The 20,468-nt window shown below is 34.9% G+C and overlaps 1 protein-coding gene across 2 annotated transcripts in view; it reads right to left on the bottom strand.

Moving 5' to 3' along the window:
* LOC113112276 (putative thiamine transporter SLC35F3) overlaps nucleotides 1-19,050 on the bottom strand; it is a 49,693-nt gene extending 30,643 nt beyond the window's left edge. For both annotated transcript variants that reach the window (XM_026277685.1, XM_026277686.1), the window contains exons 1-2: nucleotides 18,885-19,050; nucleotides 17,204-17,418 (exon numbers count right to left, since the gene is read on the bottom strand). In XM_026277685.1, coding sequence (XP_026133470.1) covers nucleotides 17,204-17,418; nucleotides 18,885-18,976 — 307 coding nt within the window. In that variant the 5' untranslated portion in view covers nucleotides 18,977-19,050. The remainder of the gene's footprint in view (nucleotides 1-17,203; nucleotides 17,419-18,884) is intronic.
* Nucleotides 19,051-20,468: the final 1,418 nt, after the last annotated feature.

Here is a 20,468-nt window from a genome sequence, read left to right as displayed (position 1 = left end):
ACTGAAAATCTTATTAAACTCAAAATTGCTAGAGCAAAAGCAAGAAGAACTATCAATGAAGTTAAGAAGGAAAGCTGGAGAAATTTTGTTGCCAGTATATCACCTAATACTCCTTCAACCAAAATCTGGAACTTGATACGGAAAATGAAGGGTGAAACCATTGGTTCGCAAATACAACACATCAAGCAACATGGTTTACTCTTGACTTCAAAACAAGATATTGCAAATATTCTAGCAAGAACTTTTGAAAAGAATTCATCTTTTGAGAACTGTTCTCCTGCTTTTAGAACATTCCAAATTCAACAAGAGAAAGAGAAAATAAATTTTATTTCAAATAATTTGGAGCCATACAATCAGAATTTTTCCATGGAAGAGCTACAACGAGCCATTAGGAAATCCCATGATACAGCGGTTGGACCAGATAAAATTCATTATCAGTTTATAAAGAACTTACCTCACCTCTTTCTGAAGAAGCTTCTGGGAACTTTTAACTCTATTTGGATATCAGGAAATATCCCATCTTCTTGGCTTGAAGCTGAAATTATTCCTATCCCAAAACCAGGAAAAGACCATAGTGATCCTGTAAATTATCGACCTATAGCTTTAACCAGTTGTCTATGTAAAACTATGGAGAGGATGGTAAATGATCGTCTAGTCTGGTGCCTGGAATCCAAACATCTTATAAGTAAGGCTCAATGTGGTTTTAGGAAAGGTCGAAGTACAACAGATCACCTTGTCAATCTTGAAAGTTATATCCGTGATGCGTTTATTAAGAAAGAACATGCTGTGGCTGTTTTTTTCGACTTGGAAAAAGCCTATGATACCACTTGGAAGTATGGAATCTTAAAGGATCTGTATCGACTAAATTTTAGAGGTCGTTTGCCAATTTTTATTGAAAGATTTCTTTCGAATAGAATCTTTAGAGTCAAGGTTGACAATACTGTGTCCGACCCGCATAAACAAGAACTTGGAGTACCTCAAGGAAGTATTTTATCAGTTACTCTTTTTAGTATAAAAATAGACAGTATTGCTCAGGTTATTGGTTCAGATGTTCTTTGCAGTTTATATGTAGATGACATCTGCATTTGTTATAGAAGCAAGCATATAAACACTATTGAACGAAAAATCCAACTAAAAATAAATAAAATGCTCTCATGGTCAGTACAGAATGGCTTTAAATTTTCACAAACAAAAACTGTCTGTATGCATTTTTGTCAACTTCATTCATTGCATAATGAACCAGAATTATTTTTGGATGGTATTCCCATTGAAGTCGCAAAGGAGACTAAATTCCTTGGCATAATCTTTGACAATAAGCTGTCATTTATTCCACATATCAAAATGCTTAAAAAGAAGTGTTCTAAAGACCTGAACATCTTAAAGGTTTTGTCCAAAACTAAATGGGGAGCAGATATGACATCACTTATGAACTTATATAGAACTTTGATCCGATCGAAGCTGGACTATGGGAGTATTGTTTATGGATCTGCCAGGAAATCATATATACAAGCATTGGATACTATACATCATCAAGGCATACGATTAGCTTTGGGAGCATATAGAACATCACCAATTCAAAGTTTATATGTAGAAGCCAATGAACCTTCCTTGGAAAACAGACGATTAAAGTTGGCCTTACAATATGCAATCAAATTAAAAACAAATAAAGGAAATCCAGCACATCCGGCAGTTTTTACAGTCCAGTATTCAATAATGTATGAAAGAAAACCAAATCATATTCGTCCATTTGGTCTACGTATAAAACCTCATCTGGAAAATCTCAAAGTAGATTTAAACATCTTGGAACAAACCCACTTTTGCAAAATTCCCCCTTGGGATATCAAAAAAACCTTTATTTTGTTGGATTTATCAAAGAATCAAAAATCGGAAACACATCCAAATGATTATCAGCTACAATTTTTAGAAATAAGAGATATGTATCCTCAGTATACTCTAATATACACAGATGGATCCAAATCTGGAAACCAGGTAGCGGCAGCTTTTGCAACGAATGAAGTACATCAAGGTATACGTATTCCAGATCAAAGTTCAATCTTCACTGCAGAAGCAAATGCTTTATTGCTGGCATTAAAATTTATTGAAACTTCTTCACAAAAGAAATTCTTAATAATGACTGACTCAAAATCATGCCTGGATTCACTGGAAAGTTTGAAAACTGATCATCCAACAGTAGTCAAGATCTTCGTTAAATTATCAATGCTCATATCAAAGGCTTTTAGCATCTACTTTTGCTGGGTACCTGGACACTCAGGAATTGCTGGAAATGAGAAAGCAGACAGTGCAGCAAAAGAAGCACTATCCGCAGAATTAGTAAATAGTTTTATACCTTTTACAGACTTAAAACAAACGATAAATGAATACATCAGAAATAAATGGCAATCAGAATGGGATCAATGTCTAAATAATAAGTTGCATGAAATAAATCCTGATGTGAAGAAAAAACGTAACCTCTGTTTTGAGAATCGTTGGAATCAAGTCATCTATACACGATGTAGAATAGGACATTCAAAAATTACACATAAATTTTTACTCTTAGGAGAAAATCCTCCAAAATGTTCATTTTGTCAGAATTCATTGTCCATTAAACATATCCTTCTAGATTGTATTACATCTGCCCCTGTGAGAAACCTTTTTTATTCCGTTGATACTTTTGGAAAAATTTTTAATCAAGTGAATCCGAACATGGTCCTAAGATTTCTAGAGGAAATAAATGTAAAACATCTTTTATAGCCTTCCTTTGATTGGTTGTATCTTATTCTCGCCATGAATATAGCCTTAGAAGCTGGTATGGCGTTTAAAAGAAAAGAAAGAAAGAATCTATAATTTCATTTCCTTTCCTTTGAGTCATTCTAATTCTTTAGTGGCATTCTGTCATGAAGGAAAATTAAATGTTGTTTTCCTGTCATGGCTGCATTACCAGAAGGCATTGCGGAAACTTAGGGGGAGAAAAATGAGGAAATTTATGCAATGATGCAGACACAGATGAAGAGAGAAAATAAATAATATAACAAGGCACGGAAGGCCTCCGAAATCAATTTGACAGAGCTGGAGTGATGCGAAGGAGGGTTTGCATTTAAACTGAAGTTGGTTAAGTCCAACAGAACAGATACATAACTTGTTCCATTTAGCAAGGTTAAAAATTAAAACAAAGGAATTAACTTGAGTCTAGTGAAACCTGCTAATGTAACTCCAGTAAAGAACTATTTTTTTTTGGTGAACTATTCCTTTAGGAGATAATGAATCTTAATTATTATATTATTATAATGGAATATGCAATAATCTCCAGTACTGAGCTCAGCATCGATGAGATTTCAAATCTCTTTTACTGATGCTTTAAAAGTTTATGGCTCATCAGCTTTACAAATATTAGCTGGGGAGAGAAGCTTTTTTTTTTTCCTTCGCCAGAGCTTTATACATTACTGTCCCTTAGCTCTTTGATCTCTATCTGTGCTCTGTTTTTCTTTGCCGTTCAGGATGAGCTCTTTCAACAGTGATCATGCAGGGTTCTAATCATGCATCTAAGGTTGTGTATCCTCCAATGCTGCAGCTGGTGTTTTAGGACTGCTTTCAAAAGAACCGGAGTAGGTATGCCCGTAATCTAACTTGGAAAGTTGAAGAGGAGAAAATCAGAAAGATGCTACAAGCCATCATCTTGTTCTGAATAACAAGCTACAATGGCAAGAGCAATCTGAAACTAGACTAAAATTTCGCTGTAGTAGCCTGATTTTACCTTGAACATCAATAGAGACCAAACACAGCACTAGACATGCTTGCTGTACAAAAGTAAACAAATTGCCCTTAAAATGCAACATTAAAGGGGGGGGGGGGGGGGTGAAATGCTTGTTTTCACTCAATATCTTGTTAATCTTGAGTACCTATAGTCTAGTACTGCATCCTTCATAACTCCAAAAAGTCTTTAGTTTTATTATATTTATAAGAGAAAGATAGTCTGTACCTTTTTTCCTGGAAAAACCAGAGCGACTGGAGGTGTGACGTGTGGGCGGAGCTAAGGAATCATGAGCGCCAGTAGGCTTTTGCCTTGAGAGCGTTTGGAAGCTGTGACATAACTGTGAGGAAAAAAAAACATCATCCAAAACAAACCATGGCTAACAGTCAGATTCAGCGTATATTTATGATCCAGAATCAGATCCAGAGGCTGAAATTTAACAAGAGCAGCAACGACGTCTCTATGTGGTATGTACTGCGGTTTTGGAAAATGACTACGTTCCACTTTATGTCGTCTTTTTTTTTTTTTTTTAGGTGTATATGTGGAAAGTGCAGTTTGATGCCAACATCGCATGTTGTTTACTTGATGTGCTTATGCGCCGATAGCTATGTTAACAACACAGAGATATTTGAAGCAGTTTTACTCACCGCCTGCGGTTCCAACACACGATCGTGACCCTTTTTCGTTGGGACTGCATCATCCTTAAGAAATAAACGATGTGCAAATCCGTCGTCAAACTGGGCCTTGTTTGTAAAACAAGCATCTTCGAAATGCAGGGAACAAACAAAAACACTTGCAAAACTCCGTTGATGCTCTGTAAAAATAAACTTCATCCACTGGTTCCCTAATGCTGTTTTTTTTTTTTTTTTTTGGTAATCTGTGCAGGGTTGTCTTGCCCTGGCAACCAAAAACACACTTCTTTTGTGACAATTCGGTCTCTCGCTCTGATCAGTGAAGTCTGTTGTGCTCTCATTGCTCTGCTATACGGTAGCGTGCGCTCTTCCGGCAGACGTGACTTAGGACCCATATAAGGAAATTCCGCTCCATCTAACGTCACACAGAGCCATACTCGAAAAAAACTTTCCGAAACTTGTGACAAACCGGAAGGAGTATTTTTGTATCACTTTTTGCACCACTGGTGCTCGGGCCCTAAATATTGCCATGAATTGGACAAAAGGCAATTTTGTAAATTCACAAACAGCAGCACCACATTAAATAAACCTAACACATGAAACAAACTCTATAAGCCAAATATTGTATTAGCATTTGCTATGAATATGCACATGAAGGAATTACCTATAACATGTTTTTCTAACTATGCACCAATTTCCCTTTCTCTCTGCAATCCTATCAAACCCGGAACCTATGTTTGGGTTGCAATCCAGTACTTGAGAACTACAGACTAGATTGAATATCTATTCTGCAGGATTTGGAGGGGGGAAAAACTGTTCTTTTTATTTATTTTGTTAAAGCTTTTCATTTTTGTTGGACTAAGAGTCTAGGGTTTGAGGGGAAGAGACATGAGGTGACAACATCTTTAGTCTGTTCATCTAATACTTTTGACTTTTTATGCATTTAGCAGATGCTTTTATCCAAAGCAACTTACTGTGTGTGTGTGTCTATATATATATATATATATATATATATATATATATATATATGGGCCGGGACTCGATTAAAAAAATTAATCTAATTAATTAGAGGCTTTGCAATTAATTAATCGAAATTAATCACATTTTAATCGCATATCAATATTTGACCTGAGAACAGTGAGAAATAATTTTTTTCACATGGATTTATAGTATACCATTGAATAATGACTGAATACATAAGCTTAAGCAACAAAATATTGTTTATTTTTGTTCAACCAAGTCTAGCAGACCAGTGCAATTTTTGCCATGAAGTGTAGCAATAGCATATTTAGAAACAATTTAGAAATAGTACATTTCAGAAATTCAGGAAGCTTATAGGTGCTGGAATCTTCTGTAAAGTGTTTTTTTTTTAAAGTAAAACACAATACTGTCAAGTACATTAAGAACATTGGAAACACTGACTATTAGAAAACATCTCTCTGTTGCTTCAGAGGCCATAACATACTCAAGTCCAACTCTTAATAACCTTGGCCAAAACAATAAAGAGTTCAACATAAACTGTTGCACCAACAAAATAATACATAGTTCAACATAAAGTGTAAAGTCCACGCTAGCTGCTATATGTTTTGCGTTTAGGTGATACTTGAGGCTCGATGTGCTGCGGTGATATGCGAACTATGATGCGAACGCTAGTTGGTGCTCCAGTATAATCGGTCCGCCGAAATGCGTCCAGTGAGAAACGTTCCGCGGTGCAAAAATAAGTTATTAAAAATTGCGTGAATTTTTTTTTTCTGTAATTAATTAATCTTAGTTAACGCGTTATTTTTTGTGTAATTAATTAATCTCAATTAACGCGTTAAAGTCCCGGCCCTATATATTATTTATTATTATTATTATTATTATTATTATTATATATATTTTTTTTTTTACCAGCATGTGTGTTGCCTGGGAATTGATGCCATGACATTTTGCACTGCTAACAGAATGCTCTACCACTGAGCCACGGGAACAATACTAATACTTTCACTTCTGCAACAAGTTCAGAACAGGTTCACTTAATCCTTAATGATGATTATGACAAAGATAAGCACCATTTTTCAGAAGTTCAAATAATATTCAGTGCTTTTCCCTTACAAGAAACTCATAAACTATTCATTGTACATTCAAAATGACTGAAACTGAAGATTTAAAAGATGCAAAACCTAAATCTTTTCGCCTCTGTTGTTTAAACCTCCTCCACTAAATTTATCTTAAACTCCATTGCTTCGGCATTCACATTTCAGCAGCATTCATATGTTGTGCTTAATTAAAGCTGAAATGTGTCATAGTGTCAGCAAAGTGTCTCTATAGTCTTTCTTCGGACATTTTTCGTGAACACACCTACCTGTCTACCATTGGTTGGACAAACTCAAACTACTGGTTGAGCCATTATTGCTGTTTTTGTTTGCTGGTTTGCATAATTGCTTTAGTGGATCTGGCACTAAAACAAATGCAAATAAATGGCACTATCCATGGGTGCAATTCAGTGCCACTGAATACCCCATATAATGATTTTCAAAGAAAACAAATCTACAAATGGCTCCCTTTTGAATTAATCTTTACACTGGACTTGCATATAAGAAACACATTTCAGTTCAGTTCTCAGTTTTCTCAGTTGTGCATGGCGAATCTGTGAGTCAAGATTCTGTACCTTCCATACTGACAAGAAAGTAAATGCATGACCTTTCCAATGCTGAAGAGCCAGGGAAAAAAATAAAATAAAAAGCCACTGAAAATATGCTGCTTAAATCTGGATTGACATACTGTAAAGCATGCAGTCAGTCTTAGCAACATGACTCATTCCTAGTTGATGATGATAATGATGATGAAAAAGAGGATGGAAAATCGTGGTACTAATGCAGAATAGGACTGGGTGGGCAGGGGAATGCCTGCCTGAGGGGGGCTGTGGAGGGTATTTTATTTCCGTCTCTTCTTTCTCCCTTCCCCCATTGGCTGTCGTGTTGGATATGTCACCATCATTGCTCTAATTGCATGTGTGCATGGAGCCGTGCTGTGGTGTGTATTACACACGCTGGGACCACAACGACTTTACACACACTGACTCGCTGGTCAGAGCTCGCTGAAGTGTCCTGGCAGGCTGGCATCTGATTTGTGTTTTAAAGCGCTGCTAATTTTTCATGCTAATCAGTGATCAGTTTGGCACAAGCATCTGCCCATGTGCCTGATGCTGACAGAAACAGACGTGTTGCAATTCAAGATACGAGCATACAGGAGTCAGTTGTTCTCCCAGTTCTCAAACACCCAAGAGGACAGGTTAAAATATTTACACTGTTGGTTCAATAAATAAGGTAGAAAGATGTTTTGTGAGATGTATTCACCTACTGTATATGCAGGAATCCAGACTGTGACTAAAATGGTTGACAAAATATACAAGTGTAAAAAGTCTACAAGTTTTAATATTTATAGGCCTTATGCACAGAGTTATTTAGAATGACAGAACAATATAAATTGATAGAACGAATGCTAGAACGATAGACATAGCAATACATAGATATGATGTTGTTGTTGTTGTTGTTGTTGTTGTTGTGAGCATCACTAAATCCACTAGTCTATTGCAAATTACAGTATCCTTTCAACAAAACCTTCTCGAATACTCCGAAATAGCTAGTTGCACTTTGCACTTTGTTATAGGTAATCAAGTAATCATCCATCCATCATTCTCCCATGAATGCAAGAAAAAGATGGAAACCGACAGAAAGCAAAAACAAAAAAATGCTGAAAGTAAAGCAGGTATTTATTTAAAGTTCATCCACCTTCTAAAATCCACTCAAGAACCATCTGCACAAAACTTTCTAGAACTTCTCATGTGTTTTCATCAGAGAACAGTATTTGATCAGAGACCAAATCATTAGTTTCTAATTCTTTCTGAAGTGGTTTCATTTTTAGGCAAAATTATTGCAAATGTTCCACAGTACTCCCTCTCACAGTAGTGTCAAGGAAAAAGTTGTACTATTGCGTTTTTCTTAATGCAAGCAGCAGTAATGTTTGTGCTTTACACTTTAGTGAGTATAATTTTACTTGTACCTGAGCATAAAGAATGTCGATATCTATGGAATCAACAAGTTACTAAGGCTGGGAATCTGCACTGTTTTTTACTATTATTAGAATTTCTGATTCAGTGTTATATTCCTTCATATAGATTAATAAAGAATATTTCAATGCATAACATGCTTTAAGACTAAAACGTTCCAAATTTACTAAATGTTTTTACTTTACAGAGGGCATATTCACTTACAACTGAATAGCGATAAAAAGTGTATTGTTTGTTCATTTTGTGTATGGTGTAATACAAATATTATTAAACACAAATTCCCATGCATCTACTAAAGAAAGCAGACCTTTAAATCAGATGTTGAAAGCTGAAATGAACATCGCAGTTATTTGGAAAATCTGTATTTTTAGACTGCCCTGGTATTTTTCATAATACCATAAATGGTTATTTAATTTTTGAAAGAACATTCATGGCATACATTCGTTCCTGAGGTATTTTATTTTTATTCTGAAAAGAGCAAGCAATTGATATCTATCTTTTCACAAGCAGGCAGTTGTATCTGACAAAACTATGGTTGTAACTATGACTATGGAACATTAAGTGTCTGTGCACATGAAAGAGAGATTCACTGGGACCGAAAGAGCAACTCTTTCTCATCCTCTCTTTTCTGAAATCTCTCCCACGGCTTTATCCTGATTGTACTTCCATGGGTTTGGGTTTTCTAGCACCTAGCTGACCTTTCTGAGATGACTGTCATTCTTTCCTGGTAACCATCAAACAGACTGCCCAGCAGGAGGGTTTAACCAGTGTTTTCAGGTTAGGTTATAAATCAAAAAGACACAGAGAGCCAATTTTAGCAACAGTTTTCAGCACAGACTGATGTTGGGTTCACATCTATCTGTCTGTCTGGACTTGCATATAAAATATAGATTTTTAGATACTGCAAGCTCCTTTAACTGATGATTAATCAAGATGTTTACATTTTTCTATCAAGTACAATTAACGATTCAACTACGCTCTCCTTCTTCTCCTGCTTGGCTTTCTGGCCCGATTTTTATTGCAGAGCAAGGCTGTTTTTAATAACGCTGTAGTAAAAACATGGGAAAAGCCGATGAGGAAAATGTTGGGATGAAGCGATCTTTATATAGGCAGAGCAAAATACTTCATCGCTCCGTCTATAGTGCATTGTGTACAGGAAACAAACCAATGGGCCACTGGCTGCTCATTTTCCCTGTGCGATGGTCCTCAGCAAAAACAAAAATAAAATAAATGAATAAATAAAAACATTCTGGTGGGCCCCTTAAGTGTGTCGGCCCACCAGGGAAATGCCCAGTATACCCGATTACCAATCCAGCCTTTATCACTGATAAAGCCCAGGGTTCAAACCCACACCTCTGATGCCTGTGACCTTTATTTGATCCAAAGCCTCTGTTGGGAAAAAATCCATATGTGCATATAAATAACACCATTTCCAAGCTCACAAAGCTCCCTAGAAAGATGAGAAGAGGTAAACAAGGTTTATTTTTTTCATCACTTTCTGCATCTTTTCAGCTCGTTTGTTTTAATTCTTTTCTCAGATACAAGACTCTGCATGAAATTAATCTTGGTTAACGCACACCAAACTTTTGTATTTTCACACAGTGGCAGCTAAGAATACTACAAACTTTCTTTCCTGTTTAGCACTTTGCTACTTAGAAATATAAACACAATTGACTGATAAGCAGTGTGAAAAAACAAAGGGAGGAGTGTATGTGTGATTGTGTGAGAGAGACTGACGCTCTTCATTGGGGATCAGTCTGACCTCGTTTAGAGCAGAGCTGGAACTTTTGGAGAATCCAATCAATGGATAAACACGCCATATGAGCATGAGGCATGAGTCCAAAGAGCAAGAGAGAGAGACACTGTAAATTAACAAATCAAATCGCTGTAACACATCAAGTGAGACAATCACCAACATCTATCTATCTCTCTATCTCTCTATCTATCTATCTCTCTCTCTCTCTCTCTCTCTCTCTCTCTCTATCTCTCTATATGGCAGCAGATCATGCCCCAAGATGCTGGACAGATATGAAGTCATAATCTTTTCCCAGTCTATCCCCTCCAGAACTCAGTACATAATTCATGACGGTACAAGTTAATCTTATCTGAGACAATTTTTTGCGGTTTCATTTTTAGCCATGAACCATTTAACATCATATGAGCTGAGAGATATAAGCCAGTCCTATAATGAGCACAACATGAAGATGCATTGAAATAAACTGGTTTATAATTGATCATTCAGTTCGACTGAAAACCAAGACACAAAGTTCCACAATAATTTCAGAACAAACAGATTAGTATTGTAGTTCAGAATGATTCATGTTATTAGTCATACATTGCTCTGGTGGTCCTCCTACACGTATGCTGATTTTAGGTTACCAACATTCTTCAAAATATCAGCATTTGTGTTCAGCAGAAGAAACTCATACAGGTAAGTAACAAGTAAAGTTATTTAATTTTTTGGGTGAATTATGCCTTTAATATTAGTCTCATGGGTTATTTCAAATCCCTAACCCTAATTTAAACAGTAGCATGACGTTTGCCTTAGTAACGATTAATAAGTAAAAGCAATAATAATAATAACAAAATCATTCATTTTAATTCCCAAAATTCCAAAGTTAAATAAAACTTATAATTATAAAAATAATAATTTATAAAAAATAATCATTACAATAAAATCAGCTCACACTGATGGGACCACACAGACTATAACAAATATTACAACAACCTTACTGTCTCCCATTTCAGTGATACTGGGGACCTACTGTAAGCACTACAATTTCTACTTCTAAACCTTCTGTTTGCATCTATATTTGTTTACATTACTGCTAATGACACATTTTATGGAGTTTTGCATTCAGCATTTAATCAGCTTGTTAGTTAGGCTAGTTATTAGTGAGTGAATTCTTTTTATCTAAAGTGACCAGTGATGGGAATAACGGCGTTATAAATAACGGCGTTACTAACGGCATTACTTTTTCCAGTAACGAGTAATCTAATTGATTACTCTTCTCATCTTAATAACGCCGTTACCGTTACTGCCAAAAAATGCGGCGCGTTACTATAACTGATGATGAAGCTGTTTTTTTTTTTTTTCATCAGACCAACTAGATCTCTGAGCGAGAGGCAAATACTTTTTTTTACTGTTCTTCCTTGGTTAGTGGGCAGAGCACGAGACAAGCGCATAAATGCTGACGATTGGCTGAGGTAGAGTAAAATTTCATTGTAAGCCAATCAGAGGTAGAGTTGGGCGGGTTTTCGAAAGCACGCATAGTAGTGATGGGAATTCGGCTCTTTTGACTCAGCTCACTGAAAAGAGCCGGCTCTTTGGCTCACAAACGGCTCTTTAAATGACTTTGACTATAATATTTCAATTTTTATTACATAATTATTTAATTTCTATAGGCTAAATTTGAAAAAAATAGAGTTGGCTCTTCAGATATGCGAGCCAGCTCCCGAAGTTCAACTAAAAAAGCCGGCTCTTAGAGTCGGCTCATTCGCGAATCGCGAACGACTCATCAAAAGCTCATTCGCGAACGAGTCGATCCATCATCACTAACGCTCATTCGCGAACGACCCATCATCGGACAGGACAGGACACACAACGAACAACACAAGCCAGTCAGTCAACGAGAGACAGGTATGGCGACGAGCCCAAATAATCCAAAAGTAGCCTTCTCTAAATAGAAGTATATACATTACTTTTTCCTTCAAGAAATTAAAGAAACAATAAAAGGAAATATCAAAAAGTTCCCAAAAATCTATCGTGTTATTTGCATTGATCCACTATATAAACATAATATCTACATACATGCCATTTGATTGGAGGCTAGTCTCACTTTGTCCCACAGCAACTTTTTTTTTTAGATGTGTGTACAATGTTTCATGTTTCTGTTAATAATGTATTGTATTAAGTGTCCATTTCATTATAATATTCAGATTTATCATAAATAATTGAACATGCACATGTATTTTAAGTTCCTTTAAAGAGGGGTAGAGGTGGGGTCACGTTTGAGCATCTAAAATTTAATTTTACTTGAAAGTAACGCAATAGTTACTTTCTTAAGTAACTAGTTACTTTAAAAATTTGTAACTGAGTTACTAATTTAGTTACTTTTTGGAAGAAGTAACTAGTAACTGTAACTAATTACTTTTTAAAAGTAACTTGCCCAACACTGAAAGTGACTCACAGAACACTAATTGCAATTGTTTCCTCAGGCGTAGCCTGGAGTGACAATGCTGAGCTCAAGTGCACCACAGCAACAGAGTAAGACTGTGATTACATTAGCACTTCAATTCACCTACAGGCTAATACTACTCCATCAAATCAAGAACTGATGACAGTAATCAAAAACAGTGTTTTTCGCGGCACAATAATGTCTGTTTAAAAGGGTGGAAAGAGTGCAAAAGGGCTGACTGGTTTCTGTTGCATGCTGTGATGAAAAGAATCTTTCAAGAAACTGAATAATTAAACATATGGAATATATAAATAGGGTATTAAAGGGATAGTTCACCTAAAAATGTAAATTCTGGGATCATTTACTCATGTTGTTCCAAACCTGTATGATTTCCTTCTGTTGAACACAATTGGAGATATTTTGAAAAACGTCTCAACGTCAGTGGTGTCCAAAACAATGGGCCCATTGACCTTCACTGAATAGACTCTAAAAAGAGTTTAGACATTCTACTAAATATCTTTAGTAAAAAATTAGATCATTTTAATTTTGGGATGAACTTTGCCGTTACATGTTAGTTTTAACTCCATTATGTGATCTATGACCATATTTCTATAATGTGTGTCATATGTGAGAACAATAAGACTCATTTTCTACATTTTCTGAATAAACTAAATGAAAATAATTCACATTTGAATTGCATTAGTTTTAATAAAATTCTTAGAGAACTAAGCTTTCAGTATATAATATATAATCTCTCCTCTAAAGAGAGTTTCATTAGACAGCAATTGGTAGAATTTCAATAAAATGTTCAAAGCTCCTGTATGCAGCATAGGATGAAGCAAAGTGGGAGATGCATGCCACAAATAATTCATTGAGCCTCTCTTACATAACCCACCGTTTACAGAGGGGAAAAAAGTATAAAGCTCCTCTTCCTTTGCAACTCTGTTGATGTTAATGAAAGTGTTCAACTACTTACAGACTTCTGAATGCACAAGGTAGAAAATCAAAAATCTAAAAAATAAAAAGACTTTTAGACTTTGCTTTTACCTGTAGATGCAATGTATTGCTCTGTACCAACAAAACTTGGTGTAATTTAAGTTCTTTTCAGGGTTATCAGGAGAAAATGCCTCATAATGCGTATACGCGTTAATCGACTTACAGCGTGGTGCAAGATAAAACTATTTACTTTCTGCTGGGCTTTCATGCAATTTGTTTATAATCCAGACTGGAGCAGCACCTTCCTTGCACATTTTATGCTCTTCCTATTTAGGAAGACTTCTTCTTTCTTTGAATTATTGTTATTATTTTGAATTTATACTGTGAATTAAATATGTGAGAGTCATTTTTAATGGACAGATATATTAAATAGCTCCCGTTTAACCACTTTTAACACATACGCTTCTCCTCTAGTCCAATATTAATGTCCAAATCTTAACTTGCAACATGGTAAAAAAAAAAAAAAACCTTGCCTTTTGCCTTAGTAAGCATTGATAAGTGAATGAAGTTAAATCCCAGGTTAAAAATAGATTCCAAATCAGTTAAATTCCTCAGTCCTAAAAATAATCATTGCAATAAAATCAGCTCACACTGATGGGACCACAAAGACAATAACAAATATTACAACAAACTTTACACCCTGCAGTACACAAATTTGAGTCACAGGCAGAAAGTGTTTACAGAAGTTGATTTAGGGCCGCAGTGTAACTCTACAGTGCTGTTAGGGAACCGACACAGTTTTGTATGTTTGAGAACATTTATCACAGTCTTGTAAGGTTGACAGTGACTGAAACCTCAGCACTTTATCAAATCAACTCAAGAAAGAAAACTCTGCGTTTTCGCTCAGTAGTTTGTGAAGTTAATTCTTATGCAAGAAACTACTGTGATTACAACACCGTGCCGTTAACATGATTCTATATTTTTTGATGCAAAAATATGATTTATACTTTTCTAACAGCATTAACAATCAGCATTAACAATTTCCATATATATATATATATATATATATATATATATATATATATATAATATATATATATATATATATATATATATATGATCCTCATCTCCTCTACATAGACTCATCATAGACAACCTCCAATGTACTAAAGACTCTCTTATCACAGTTCACAGTTCCTGGCCTTTGGGAACCCAACAAAAATTGTAAACACTGCAGTCCACCTATATCTGTGAGTTATATGTAAAGTTACCTCAAAAAGTATTTTCTAACTTAAAAATATGAATTTAATGCATTATAAAAAACAACAACAAAAAAAGAAAGAAAAACAAACAAACTAAAACCCAAATTATGCAAAATGCAATAAAAAATTGCTATAAAAATGCAATGAGCTACAAATCTATTATATATATATATATATATATATATATATATATATATATATATATATATATATATATATATATATTAGGGCTGTCAAAATTAACACGTTAATGACGCTTTGCGAATTCATTTTAATGGCACACATTTTATTAATGCATGATTAATGCAGTGCACATTTTCTGTTTCAGGGATTCCATGGGTCCTTAAAAAGTTTTGTAAGATGACTTAAATTTTGTTGTAGCATATTTAAAGCCATAAAAAGTCTTAAATGGTACAAGAAAGTCTTAATTATGATTTCAAGAGGTCTTAAATTTGAGGAGGGAAAGACAAGAATTGCGATTATGGCTTAATGTCATGATTTAACTTCAAAAGACAATGATTTAATTGAATAAATATGTGCACAGCACGATAATGAATTAGCATTTTCAATTAGCCCGTCTGCTGTTGTTGTTCAGACCAATGCAAACATTCACCCATGTTTTTATGCTGCAAACATGCATAAATGTAAATGTGAACAGGTAGATCAATAATAAGATAATAAATTGTAAAAATCTATATAAATGATTATAAATCAATAAATGATTATATCAATTAAATAACACCTTATAACTGTATTTTACCGGCTTAATTGTTTATATAATATATTTATATATATTAGTAAAATGTTAATTATTTTACCAAAATAAAAGGGATCATTGAAAATGCATGTTTTTTTTGTTTTTTTTTTTATTAATATTATTTAATACTGACCTGAATTTTTTAAGTGTGGTTAAGAGTCCAAGTACTTTTTGAGGCCACTGTGATGCCAAATAATGAAAAGTTAAATACAGACTTTCAATGTATCATGTAACAAAAGCATAAATTTGCCAGCGTGCCAAAATAAACAAACCACATCCTAATTACATCAAGTCTTTAGTTTCTCAGAGGTTTCTCCTTAGAATAAGACCCCGGAAATCTCACATGTGCCTATTCTAGCATTTCAGAGATCGAGTCAAGTGACCCTTGTTTATGTGGACACGTTATAAAATACACATTGTTTCAAAGCAGTTTCAAAGCACTAAACAGGAAAATGACAGAAATAATGATGCAAACTTCTTCAGATATGAGACCGATTCAAATGATACTCTAAAGCACCTCTCAAAAGACAACAGTTTCATTATTCACCTCAAGTCAGTTCAGTGTTGATTCAGATTTGGTTAAATAGTTCATCAGTAATAAAACAAGTTCATTTCAGCCGTGAGAAGCTCTACAGAAGACAGTAGTGTCACTGAGCTTGAGTCAGTTCAATGCGGTTTCAAATTCAGATCAATAACAGTGTTGATATCAATTATCAACAAATTAGGTTCAGAAAGCAGCTCTACAGAAGACAATAGTGCCATCATCAGTGCTGGGTAAATGACTCCAAAAATAGTAATAAATTACTAGCTACTAATTACATCTTCAGCAGTGTAGTTAGATTACTGTACTAATTACTCTCTCTCAAAAGTTTTGTATCACTTATTACTAATTACTTTCTAAATCCAATATCAACCTCAACCAGTTGAACAAAACAAGGATTGTATTTTTCTCAAGAAAATAGTATAAAATTATAATTATAATTATTATTTAACTAACCAAAGTATTTTAATGGATAAGGTTACGTTAAAAACAAACATTTTAGCAAACATAACATTTTAAAAATCTGTTTTTTTAATATAGAATTGTTCTGTCTATATATTATTTAATCCAATTATAACAGAAGTAATTGTTATTAAATTGCATATTAAGAGTATTTAATTACTTTTCATTCGAATTATGGTAATTAACCCAACACTGGTCATCATACAACTCAATTCAGTTCAACTTCTGTTTGTTCTCATCCGGTAGTGTCAGTGCTAGCAAATCAAAAATAATACTAAATAGCAAATAGAAATTCTCAATAATACTTAGGGGTGCTCCGATCATGATATACCCCTAATAATACTGAACTCGGACTTTCAGAGGTCTAAAAGTCTAAAATATGAACTCAAACATTCCCAAATTCTTCCAAGACCCAATGATCCGATCTATGCTACTGGCATTCATTTTGTAACGTTATTCCCGCATCTCAACAACTGTCACATTTGAGTATATTTTTTATTTTAAGACAAAGTTTAAACTCTATCTACTATGCAAGATGTAAAGATGTAAAATGTTCTTCTAGGAGACTCTCAACAGCTTGATGTTTTCCACAGCTGTTCCACACAATCAATTTATTAGTAAAAATGAGTTGCTTACTCTTATAAACTGCATTCCACGGCTGATAGCCATAATAGCCCGTGATTCTCAAGATCCTCTCCTCGATGGACGCGCTGTTGATGTCCTCAACTGATCGAGATGACTTCAGGTCCTCTTTAATCGACTCATCCACCACCAGGTACTTGAGCTGAAGCAGTTGTGGGCTGATGTCGGACAGCCTTCTGGGACTCACCTCGGGGGATTTACGCATTCCGCTGAAGACAAGAACACAAAGTTGGAATTGCGTTGGCTTCGAGCGCTTGACACAGAGGGTGAGGTGTGCCAGTGACAGCGTGGCACATAAACAGACCCTCTCATTACATTGGGACTCGGATAGACCACCTCCTTAAACAGAGGATTGGGTGTTTGTCAAACACAAACACTCCGTGTAAAACGGCTTCGGAGCACGCAGCTTTGTTTCGGTGAGTAAAGAGGGTGGATGCACGAATCCTCACCCTCCACTGGCATTATGAGCAGACGAGACAGAGGGGCTGAGAGATGATAACCAGACATGACTGCTGCTCCGTACAGTGTAACTCCGGTACAGTAGGCCATCATTTAGAAGAAAGTATAGTTATACAAATTTGAAATAAACTATTTTATATATTTTTTAGTTCACTAAATATATAAATGTATATATAATGTGTTTAATTCAATGTGTTACTTGAAATCAATTTCAAAGTAAAAGAGTTTCAAAGTAAATCATACCTAGTGTAGAGCTTTTTCTTTTCTTTTTTTTTTAAATACAAATGATAATACTGAAAACAACAGTGATAATAACGATTGGGCAATCACGTGAATATAATAGCCTAATAATAAAAAAACATTTTGCGCTATAAACAAATAAATAAATAGGCTACTAATTACAAATTTTAATTACATTTGTAAGATAACGTTGAATAAAACAGACAAACAAATTAGAAGCAGTTTTTTTGATGATGGTGTTAGGTGATGATGTTCAAATGAGGCTGGCAGTTACATTCACAATAATGTAGATAAGAACTGAGTGAATCTGCATCTACTAATGTAATAAATAAATAAATAAAAACAAGAAACAGAATCAGGACTTGACAGCATATGGCAAATAAGTTAATATAGTTTCCACTGCTGCAGTTTTTGGCCACCGGGAGGCGTGCGCGAGCCGCGCGATTCAGCTTCCTCTGACGCGTCTCCGAAACAATCAACGCCGCTGTTGGTGCTTTTCGCAAATCCCGTTTTAACAGTTTAACTTTATTTTTCAGTTTTATACAGGGAGTTACCTGAAATATATATATATATATATACATTTTTCTAACGCTTTTTGCATTGCATCTAAGATAACTGGAATTATTTCCTCCTACAGTCTCCTATGAATTTATTTGACATCTTGTTAGGCTATAAATTAAAATGCCAGTTACTTTCAGATAACTGTGCATTCTAACATCTTCCTTGTTCTTATGAAAAGAAATCGTTAAGAATACCCAGATGCGCATGAGACTTATATCGCCATTCATGAGCGTAATGAGCTCAGTAGTTTTTATTTTCTTCTAGCTGGGATTTGTTTCGATTTTTTTTTTCATTCTGTCCCTTAATAGAAACACAGCTACTACATCTGTCACGGCTCAAAAGTGATGCTGATTAAAGCTCCATATCAACACAACACATACTCTACTCATGCATATGTGTTTTTTAAAATTCTTACATGGGAATCAAGGTGGTCGGGGGTCCCAGGTAACACGTGCAGTCCCTCCGTGGGGGTCCGAGCAGGTCTCCATCTCCATACATGATCCCCATGAATGACAGCAGATCACTGCTCACGCGCACAGAGACACACGGGCTGGAATGGTCCGCTCACCCACTCTCACACACACTCCAGCCGTGGCATGTACAAATTTTCAGATCAAATCAGCTGTCACACCTCCAGAGGTTTTTCAGGACAACAGCGCCATCTGACGGTGGAAACGGCGCCGTGCTGAATGTTTTGCTGGACTGATGAGCTTTAGTTTGAAGTAGAAGTAATTCAAAAGACGAGTTTCAAATCTAAATATTTTAGAATATTAGTCAGCTTTTTGATCAAACTCGTTTAGTTCTTAGCTGGTATACACCAGATTTTTAATTCAAGTGCACTCAAAATGATTTCGTGAAGTACGTTCTTACGAGAAAACATCAACAGCAGGCCTACAATTTCAAACTTTTTAATCTTCATATTTAATGCAACATGTTACTTGTTGTTTCTCAGTGAATATTTGTGAATTTACTAGCAATTTTTAAGACATTAGACATTTTTCTCAGTGTGCAGGTGTTAACAGGATTGAAAACGTTTTATAATTATGCAAAAAAACAAACAAAAAAAAAAACAAACATTTAAAGTTAGATAAAAGGAGGCAACTATAACACCAGTAACTTTCTACTTTCTTTTTTGGACTATACTGTATATTACCTTAGCTATAATACACTTCCATGTAGGCTACACAGCCAAACACAGAACATTCCCCTTACCTTATAACAGTATTTGGTTCTCGTTTGGATATTTGAGGAAACCAAATAACAATGTACTGGTAACATTCTTTTTTATGTTTTCACAAACATAAAATAATGTTCCCAAAACGCTCTGTGAACCAAAATTGTGGTATCAGATAAATGTTTTGCTAATCTAATTATTGTTTGTATTGCATGAGATTAATTTAATGATCTAGCAAAAAGGTTTTTATTTTTTTTTTTATTTTTTTTTTATTGTACCCACAAGTATAAAACCTGAAATTAACTACTTTGTGGGAACAATCAACAGCACTCATGATAAAGCGGCTTAATGAATATACTAAACTATGTCTTAATGGAACTGTTTCTTTGTGGGTTAAGGATAGGGGGAGGATAAAAATATAATTTTCCAGTATAAATGCAGTAGATAAAAGAACAATAAGAGCTGATCTTCTGAGTATAGTCCAAAAAAGACGTTTCAGAAAGTCTCCAAACAAAATATGAGCAGCAGGAAAGACTAATTCATCATATTACTGTGCTCTGTGTTGGTTTCAGTGAACACCTCCTTCTTTACTCCACTTTACTTAGTTTACTCCCAAAAATCATTGTGCCCTTATTATACAGTACAAGCACTTTTCAGGGGCTAAAAATAGATGACATCTTAAGAGCTCACAGTTTATCCTGCTCATGTCTGTTTTTCAGCTAGAAAAACAGTGTCCCCATTATTGTATCAAATCAAATTCTGTAGTTACTGATAAAAGAAAGCAGAAAAGATCCATCATTTGAATTTGATTTAAAAAAAAAAAAG

This window comes from Carassius auratus, chromosome 13, assembly GCF_003368295.1.
Source record: "Carassius auratus strain Wakin chromosome 13, ASM336829v1, whole genome shotgun sequence".
Classification (NCBI taxonomy): Eukaryota; Metazoa; Chordata; class Actinopteri; order Cypriniformes; family Cyprinidae; genus Carassius; species Carassius auratus.
Note: the sequence above shows the minus strand (reverse complement) of the source record. Positions and strands in the feature narration are given on the sequence as shown.